This window comes from Anneissia japonica, unplaced genomic scaffold (genome assembly GCF_011630105.1).
Source record: "Anneissia japonica isolate Jap-2015-1 unplaced genomic scaffold, ASM1163010v1 scaffold1487_len315116_cov162, whole genome shotgun sequence".
NCBI classification, from domain to species: Eukaryota; Metazoa; Echinodermata; class Crinoidea; order Comatulida; family Comatulidae; genus Anneissia; species Anneissia japonica.
Genome location: NW_022732104.1, coordinates 308814 through 319222, shown reverse-complemented (window position 1 = coordinate 319222; position 10409 = coordinate 308814). Strand labels below are relative to the sequence as shown.

Genomic DNA, 10409 nt, shown 5'->3' with positions numbered 1-10409 from the left:
ATGTTTCTCTTTCTTGGCAAGCCCACGCAAAGAAATCATTGGCGTCTTGTATCACGGCCACACCCCGTTTCACGGCTTTGTCAGCCAAGCGTTTTACGGTCCCACCAATACTATCACATGGCCCTTTTCCGTGTCCGGCCTCAAAGTAGTCCCAACTTGCGTATACATTTGGGAAAAGGACGTGATGATGAGATATGATGGAAAATATTGATTTGTTGCGATACTGTGACGTTGGGCTATCCATCCAATAGTGGACGTTCTTCAAATCGGGCATTATCTGTTGGATCTTGGGTACCAGCTTCTTCAAGATGGCAAACACGGTGGATACATTACGTGCACGGGTGTCTGAAACAGTAACGAAGCTGCGATGTTGAATCTGTCCGGCATTAATGAAGTAGGCGACTATGGGATGCAATGTAACTCCTGTCTGATTTCAATATGCGCTTTGCACCTCATCCATAGGTACGCACGTATAATTTTGTGCAAAATCCATATGGATAACACATTCTCCTTCCTGCATGTTTTCTTTGCACTCTCTGATTGCAATATACTGCGATTTTACACGCTGTGCATGCTTCCTAAATTCCACTGCTGTACTTACAAAGAGTTCTGCAAATGTGTCTTTGCTAACTATTTGTTGGACCAGCTTGGTGTTTTTTTTTCCCATGCTGGCAGGCACACGCTTCCATTCCTCGTACTGGATCTCTTGATCTGCTATACATTTTGCTAGATCAAACATCTCGCAGTCTGTGGTGGACTTGATGGCCTCATCTGGGCTTGTGATTTTGAATACACCTAGTGACTTAACACCTTTAATTGAAGTGCAAAGTTTTGGTGCTTTTGGCATAGGTTTGTGTTCCTTGCGGTGAATTTAACAAGTTTGATGTTAGAGTTTCTCTGTCGAATTTTCTTGAAGGCAGAAAAGGAAACCTTCCGTTGCTGTGGGTGCTCACATTTATACTTTTTGAAGAGGTTCATCATATAATCATTAAGATAACGGATCTGACGTTTTTGATGTTGATGTTTTGCAAGCATCTCGTTTTCCTGGCATCATCCTGGAGTTATCATCTCTTTCCAGAAAGTTTAGTACTTCATTGTGAAGCGCCCCCAAGCCTTCTTGACATATTTTCTAATTGTAGACCCTTTCTTTACTACATTGGACAGGTTATGCCAACCAATGCCGGACTCTCTTGATGTATGCATTATTAAGCGATACTTTTTGATTATCCTTCCAGATAGCACACTACCAATCACTTTCCTATTATGCTTCTTTTTATTGGTCTTTGTACTCTCTCTTATTTCATCCAGCAGCGCGTTTGAAAACAATAGTTGTTTTCTTAAATCGCTTGGGCACTGATGCCAGTGACAGACCTAAGAAAAAAAATATTAAACATATAAACCTTGTGTTAAAACAAGACAGCAAAACGAACAGTAGGCATACGTTTAATAAATAATTAAAAACCACCAACCTGAATCACTTCCTTGGGTATACACATAAAATTTAGGAATATTCCAAGAGTGGATAAAATTAACATCAATGGTACTACAATTTAAATAATAATAATTAAGTTACAATATGTTTGTGCTGGTGAGTTGTTGAAAGGTGTATCTAAAAGTAGAATAGACCTGCCTGCGTTTCGGAGATCACGATTTACTTTTGACCTTGGGGTACTGCTGTTTAATATTTCGTTGCCGGTCGAAGATATTACTTTATTAACTTTCTTCATTGCTCTTTCATAGCATTTGGTGGCTGTTTTCTTTTGTCTATTAACTCTCTGTAACTGCAGATTAAGTTTTTCGATGCGACGATGGGCTCTACTTAATGATCTACTTATGCACTTTCGTGATGAAATGCATCTCTTAAAAGACATTTTGATGCGTAGTGGTGAGTGACTAGCTTGTGAGGCTACATCAGAAGATATGGCAGAATCATCGTTAGTACTGATTTCATCTGCTTCCTCCAATCGTTGTTGTGACTGAGCTTGAACTTGTCTTACATATGCTCTGTGCTTTTGTTCTCTTTTTCTCACAGATTCTCTCCTTGCCTGTCTATTTTTAGTTGAAAGTTGAAGTTGTGCAGCCGGGATATAGTATTTCTTGACACGTTTTGCTTCCGATTGCAAGAATTCTGCCCCTCGTTTCTCTTTTTGTCGTGCTCGATATGCTGCCTGAATCTCTGCTCTTGATTTCACTGGTGAGTGACTAGCTTGTGAGGCTACATCAGAAGATATGGCAGAATCATCGTTAGTACTGATTTCATCTGCTTCCTCCAATCGTTGTTGTGACTGAGCTTGAACTTGTCTTACATATGCTCTGTGCTTTTGTACTCTTTTTCTCACAGATTCTCTCCTTGCCTGTCTATTTTTAGTTGAAAGTTGTGCAGCCGGGATATAGTATTTCTTGACACGTTTTGCTTCCGATTGCAAGAATTCTGCCCCTCGTTTCTCTTTTTGTCGTGCTCGATATGCTGCCTGAATCTCTGGTCTTGATTTCACCATTATTAATATGTGTGCCTATTTAAAGGTAAATTAAATTAAAACATGAATTATTAAATACAGGAAATTAATAATTTATATGTGTATCATCATAATGTAAACAAAAAACACTGATTCTGTATGTAATACATTATGTAACTTACGTTACTATTTTGACAATTTGATTACGGATATTATTATATATAAAGATAATGTTTCACAGCACTTACGTAACTTGGATATTGATATACATACATGTATACTCATTCAGTGTCTTTAATTATATTAATATCCTAAATGTTTCTTTGCTGCGTCAGCTACAATGTATACATGAAAATAAATGTAAAACTTACGTTACTGTTAAATTAAAGGCGATAATCCTCACAGAAAATACCTCTTAGGTAATCAATTTTTAGTCATAAGTACGATTTAATATTACCTCTATTATATTACTTTAATTATTTGAACACATAATAATTGTAAGTAAATTTATATGACATACAATTTAGGTATACAAAATGGTAACATACGTTACCAGTCATGTAATTTACGTTACATTATGGCATGGGTTATCTTGCCACTGTAAGTTGCACAGGCTATTAACAAGACCCATGTACATGTGTCGTACCTAATATTAAACATTTGAAACTGTTATAAATGATCTTAATAAATAAAGCATTGATTACTTACCAAAATATATTCGCAAATATCCCAGTGTTCAACAAAATTGCAAAATTCTAAGGAGTAACTAAAACAACGTGTTCAAAATTGCCGCTGTTTCCTGATCACATGATTTAAAACTTTTTCTTGCTCCAGGGGGCGTTTTTTTTTTTTGTCGTATGTGTATTTTCATGCTTAGGAATGCATTACAAATATTAAAATTCGTGGGTGATTATGTATATGGTAACATAAGTTACTATCACGTAGGTTTCATCTTGAGTTTAAGGACTCAATTAAATAAACTTTAAATCTCTAAACAAATATTCAGCTTGAAACTGGGCTTTGGGTAATACCGTCATTATCTATTAGAAGTGTTAATTTTTTAGTTTGTATAGTCCTAAATATTAGAAAAATGGTGGGCGACACGTGGTTTTTGTTAACATCTTGAACTTTGAAGAAGCACTACTTCGTAAGTAAAAGGACTACAAAAGTGAAACTTCACAAAACTTAACATTAACATTTATAATACCACGGTAACGCAAAAAAATCAAATCTATTACTTAATTTATAATATATAATGCAATAATTACTGGCGACAGGGTTTTTTACAAATCCTGCCGATTTAGTGAGCCTGAGCCATACATGTTCTGAGACGGATAAGTATGCGTATACGTTAGTTTGCCCAAACTCTCTAATGTTGGTTTGAATGCTAGTAACTATACCAAATTGTTTGGAAATTGAGATTGGGAGTTTTGCCATAATGGTTTGCTAATGCTCCAAAAGATACTGGCCGCCCATGACGTTTAAAGAGAGTGAGTACCTTTACCAGTAAGCTATAAAGATTCTACTTTATCCACCACCGATATCATAGCAGTGCAGTGTAGTTTAATTTTTTACCTTCTCAAAATGTTGCCGCACATCTTTTTTTATTTTTTTTGTTATGCCTTTGAGATGCTCTTCCGGCATACGGTCATGAATCTCATTCAACATACGCTGGACAGCTGGCGGTGAGTGAGACATTGGTGAGGTTGTATCGCCGCCTTTATCCGACTTAACCTTCTGGCAAAAATAAAATTAAACCATTGCAAATGAGATTCAACGCCCTTTTATCTTCAGCCTGGATAATTTATCAATTAAGTCCAACATGTGGTCAGAATAACTACAAGATGATAAGATTATTTAAGGAAAGTTAGATCTTCAATATTAAAGAGTTATGTCCAGGTACAGTATTATAATAAAGCAGGGGTGGCGACAGCAGGGGGTGGGGGAGGGGCGTCCCCTGACGTCCCCCCCTCGGGGAGAAAAAGCACAATTCGTCAGGGAGAAAAACAAATTATATGTATTTTCTACATATTAGTAGACTATAAAATCGATTAAATAAGCCTTTGAAACCCCTAAATTGTCAAGATTTTTGGGGGCTTCGCCCCCAGGACCAATTTCCAAACCTTTTAATCGAACTTCCACCATGCCCACTTTGCTTTCGTCGGGGAAATCTGACCCCTCGTTGGGACATCGGCCCCCTTGTCGGGGACCTCGGCCCACCCCGTCGGGCAAATACTTGCGCCACCTCTGTAATAAAGCACCTTTTTACATAAGGATGAAAAAAAAAATGAAGTAAATGTAGATTTGGTTCGGTAATTGCATGATGATGATGGTAATTATGATATTGATATGAACATATTTTTAGTAATTACATAATAAAGATTTTACAAAATTGGTAAGGCTTAATATGGAATTATAAAGTATAAAAATATCAAACACTATTTTACATTTTTTTCATTCTTAGGAATGTCTAAATTCAGTTAAACTAGCAATTCCGTATTATATTTATAAATCTTTATAACATTATACAAAAATTAGATTTTTCTTAAAAACTGAAATTTTGCCGGGAATGGGGCTTTAAGATGTATTAAAATATTCCCAATAAGTTCCGAAAAAAAGTGAAGTTAGTACATATAAAACACTGTACACCTTTACTGTAATTGCAATAATTTAAATATTCATCATATAGCTATTGTTCCTGCCTACGGTAATACGGTAAACTTATTCTTTAAGTGGTCCCTACTTCGGATCGTGACCAAAATTGACTTCTTTATTAAAAAATTACAAAACATTCTGCCAATTGTCATTTTTATCCATTGATTGATCCACCAACACTCCACGATTTCTTCCTTGTACCTTGGTTAAGCTTTCTCAAAAGTTTCAGTCATATCATCCTTAAGTCATACCTGACAATCCCTGTATCTTCCATTTAAGATCTGTGCAGCTGTTGTTGAGATATTTTGAACACAAGAAACATGAACGGCCTTAAGAATTTAAATGACCCTCAAGGTCACCCCCAAATTTAAGTCGTGACCAACGATTGATAATTTCTTCCTTGTAACTTTTTTAAGCTTTCATAAAAGTTTCATTCATATCAGTTGATTAGTTTTTGAGATATCTGATCTAAATTCCCTTTAAATGGCCTTCACATCCACACCCTACTCAGGACCTTAACCAAATTTAATCATTTCCTCATTGGGTTACACCAACACTCCATGTAATTTTTAGTCATGTCTGTGCAGCCGTTTTTGAAATATGTCATACACAAAAAAACCACACGAAAACACCTAAACGTGACACACACACACACACACACACCAACTTACACGACTGGAAACATATCTCCTGGCGAAAATAACCATGATGATGACAATAACAATAATAATAAGCGTCAAGGCACTCTATCTGCATTGCTTCTCTCCGCCCAGGAGTATAAATGGGTACATGGTGGGGTTGCCTGCTAATGAATAATATGGCAGCAACAATAAGCATGTTTACCCAATGACAAGGATAAATACCAAACAATAATAACAACAATAACAAAAGTAATATCAATAACATACCAATATAAAAATATAACAAACAATATGGATAATATTAACAAACACAAAAATTAATAACATTTGCCACAACAATACAAACTAATTATATCAATAATAATAATAATAATAATAACAATAATAATAATAATAATATGCACTAAATCAGACTTAAAGGGGAATATTTTTTGTGTTATTTTCTCCTTAACGTCGTTTTAGTAATTGTTCTCTAATTACCCCTTAAGGTAGGTTTTAGTAACATAACAATAATACTAATAATAACAACAATAATAATAATAATAATATGAAATGATGGTCAATAACAGCAACAATATACACAATTTTTCTCACAACTTTGTATAGTCTCTTTTCCCCCCCTTTTAACCCCTCATTCAAAACATGGTTTGTAATAGTTCATTTGGAAATACAGTTTGTCATCTTGTGATAATCCCACACATTACATGGGTGGATATAATGTTACTTGATAAATTATAGATTTCTGTTATCTTGTACCAACTTAATATTATACAGATGTCAATTTTTTCTCAATCGCTTATGTCATTTTTTAAATTTCAATATGATTTCTATTATGAGTAATTATTCTCTAAAATATCAAATGTGTAAAGGAAATTGGTTGATAAATCCTTCATTTGTGTTATCTTTTGCAACTTACTGTGGTTACTTGGGTTTGCAATGTTTCCCATTCCTTAGGGTAACTTCCTGGGGAGAGAACTGCAAAAAGGAAACACATGATGAGTATTATAATAGGCAAAATCATTAAACACTGGAAATAGGTCTACATAGTCAATAAAGTTACCGATCTTTCGACATTACTCGCGTGTATTGGGCGTGTGTTTCACGAGTGAAAAGCGAGTGCCATTATTCCGCGAGTGCTCCAATTAACGCGTGAATGATTTTACTCAGCACACACTGGTAAAAATCGGAACTTGAGGTCACATGGGTTTGTAAAGTTGTTTATTCACGATCTTTTACTAGAGTTCTGCTACGACTTTTCCTCGAGCACTCACGTAATCTGAATACACTCTTTTGTCTCTATTGTTATTAGTACAGAGGGTGTTTCAGGGGTGGTTGACTAGTAGAGTTTTGAATAGAAGTACAGTACAGTAATTGAATACATAGTTAATTTTAGAAAACGAAAATCGTCTAACTTCATCTTAAGTTTGTAATATTTCCAAATGATACAAACGTTTCATTATAATTTATGTAACTGTTTGTGTTTCAGACGTAGCAGGCCAACACATTCATGTTTAGAATATTTCAAATACGTCACTCTCCGATAATTTAAATATTATTTATTATTCATCTAAATAAAACGACCGTCTCATTATTATTTTCATGTTTCATGCGCAGTAGGGTACCAGATTTTTTTTATACGTCTACAAATAAAGGTTATTGTAACGATATTTTTAATATAGTTTTTGTAAATAACATTCTATAAGGTTCAAAATTATAACAACCGTCTTATCATTATCTTAATCATAATTGAATGCTTTTTGTAATTTTTTAGTGTTTTGAGTCATGGTACTGTACTACCAGAGTCGGTTTGGGATATTTAATATGCCTATGTCCAAATAGAAGTAATTTTTATAGTATTAAGAGATAATATAATTACTGTAATAACTTTCGTAAAGTCGATTAAAACGACCATCTCATCATTATTTAAGTAATATGAATAATCAATTTTTTTTTTTTTTTTTATAATTCTTTATTAGTCCTAATTTTTTTTTTTTTTTGTGTTTCAGACGTGGTATTTTAAGTACGTCTCAAATATAATTTCCTTAATTAATTGTTTTGTATTTTTTTTCTCTACAGAAACATTCTACAGTGCTCATGACGTCGAGAATTATAATTCAAAATATGCCCATGAAGCAATTTGCATTTTTTGATAATGAATAAATGTATTTTATTGAGCAATAATAATTATTATAAATGACCATCAAAATATAAATTAAACTGTTTAATGATTTTAATATCACGTCAATCCACTTAGTTTGTATTGTTGCTTTTAATTTGTCATGAATGGAAATAAACTGTTTGAAATAGGCCAGTACTGCAAGTTGCCTAGTTACAGTCAGTGAATTCAGTGAGAAACGTTCCTACAAATAGGTTCCCAAGATACTATTGGGAGAAGCAAACTTAAGGTCAGTCACATAGTCTGATTCTCTGGAATACGCCGCCAATTCAGGAATGTAGATGTGTTGCTGCTGCAATGATTCCAATAATGTACTAATTATTTTTTTCTCTCTCTCTACAGAAACATTCTACAGTGCTCATGATGTCGGGATTAAGATTCAAAATATATGCCTACGAAGCAATTTGTATTTTTTTAATAATAAATAAATGTTTGACCAATACACTGTAATTATGTTTTATGTTTGCAGCAATTTTTGTTTAAATGATAAAGTAACCTTATTAGATAGGCCTATTTGACAGTGAATGAAGTGGAATCAAATTAATTTTGATTCTAATAAATATTACGCAGTAGGGAGATTTCGTTTGAATGATAAGGGATAGTTGTACAGAATCAGAATGAATTTTGTTGTCTTGAAAAACATTACAAAGTCATGGAAATTGTTTTCTTTGTTATAATATTATAAGTCAGACTGATATACAGTAAGTATAACAAATGGAAAGACCATCGAAACATGAATTAAACCAGGAACATTGTTCCCTGATTAACTGTAATGTTTTATTTTTTACATAACATCAATCCACTTCAGTTTGTATTGATTCTTTTAATTTGTCATAAACGAAAGTTCGGTGATCAGTACTGTAGGTCAAGACAGGGGTAATGTCTCGCGGCCATCCCGAGGCAAAACAACGTAACTGACATTTTTGTAGATTTTGAGATAATATCATGTCGGAGTATATTAAACACGTACAGTATGAATTACCTGTGAAACTTTCAGGTCTCAATAATGAGTCGTTTCGGAGAAAGCACCACCTATTAAGCACAAAACTTAAAATCCAGTAATTTTCTGTGGCAAGATTACACGGCAAAACAACGTATCTGCGATGAAGATACGTTGTTTTGCCACGGAATGCTCTTCAAAAATGGTCTAGAGACGATGGAGTTTGGCAAGGAAAAATCAAAAGGTTATTGGTGTTTTTATATCAATACTCTTAAACAGCGATGTATGAACAGGCTAGGTAATGCATATGATTGCCCCAAATGTGATAAGTTCAAAAAATATGTAGCACTTGCAACAATACCGAGCCTGACATGTTTCAGTGGCAAAACAACGCATCTGTAATTATAGCTAATAACTTTGCAATAAACAAATGGTTGTAATTAAAATTTTAAATATAATCACAATGTCTATAGATATACAATCCTGCAAAATTTTAAAAGGCTATGACAATTTATTGCAAAGTTACGAACATGCAAACTTTAACTCTATTTTTCTCCAAAAGTGAAAATTTCAAGTTACGTTGTTTTGCCACAGAACGGCCGCACTGTCACATCATTTTTTTTTTTAGAACACACAGGACTGACGGCTTAAATGTCTCATCTGAAAGATGGCACGTTATTGAAACGTGCATTTTAGCTTTCCAGTTGCAACAAAGAAAACTGATGGAATGAAGCAGGGACCAAGGTTATATAAAGTTCACCACGGTTCAGTGCACACGCAGTGGCTGCCACCAATTTAGCAGATTGAGTGAAGTTTCACTAATGGAGCTTATATGAATAACTTACTGTATAGATTTTGTTTGGTAACTATAAGCATGCTATGGGTAGAAAACTACTGTAGATGTCATTTGTGTGGTTCTATGGTATATCAAAGCAAAGTTATAAATTTTGTCTGCAGTTATACTATTTGATTAAAACATATTTCAAACAGAAAAGTACAAGGGGATAGTCCTATTCTTTCAAAATCTATTTTTACTAATTGCATTTTTTCCGTAAAAATGAGGTGTATATATCCCTGTGTCATCTCTGGATTAGATACATGTGTTATGGAATTGCTGTAGATATGATAAACTCTTAGAGTGAGAATTGACCTTTTATTTATGTTTCAATTTTCATGTTTGAACTTATGAATTACAATGTTGATTTTCTGATAATTGTTTTTTTTTTTTTTGACTTAGTAGGTATTGTAAGGGACTTTCCCCGCGGGGCCAACATACACTAAGTATATTTACTTTCTGTTGACCTCTCGCCTCCTGGTTCCACACATTATCTTTGTTGTATACATATTTATTTGTACCTGGTATTAAAGTTGAAGTTAAGTTCAAGATAATGTTTCACTATCTGGCTGGGAATGTTACTTAATAATCCTGGCCAGCATACAAAACAGTGTTGAGTCAACTAGTGAATGTATTAAGCTTTTCAAATTAGTTAATTCAATAATTCATCAGAAAAAAAAAAAAAAAATCAGTTTTTGTATCAGAC

General features: G+C 34.0%; 1 protein-coding gene and 1 pseudogene across 1 annotated transcript in view; both read right to left on the bottom strand.

Moving 5' to 3' along the window:
• Positions 1-26: 26 nt before the first annotated feature.
• On the bottom strand, positions 27-1513 carry LOC117115580 (annotated as a pseudogene).
• The window catches only part of LOC117115579, a 74929-nt gene continuing 65603 nt past the window's right edge, over positions 1084-10409 (bottom strand). Inside the window, exons 11-15 of the mRNA XM_033259438.1 lie at positions 6669-6727; positions 5857-5916; positions 4032-4193; positions 1656-2513; positions 1084-1371 (exon numbers count right to left, since the gene is read on the bottom strand). Coding sequence (XP_033115329.1) covers positions 1084-1371; positions 1656-2513; positions 4032-4193; positions 5857-5916; positions 6669-6727 — 1427 coding nt within the window. The remainder of the gene's footprint in view (positions 1372-1655; positions 2514-4031; positions 4194-5856; positions 5917-6668; positions 6728-10409) is intronic.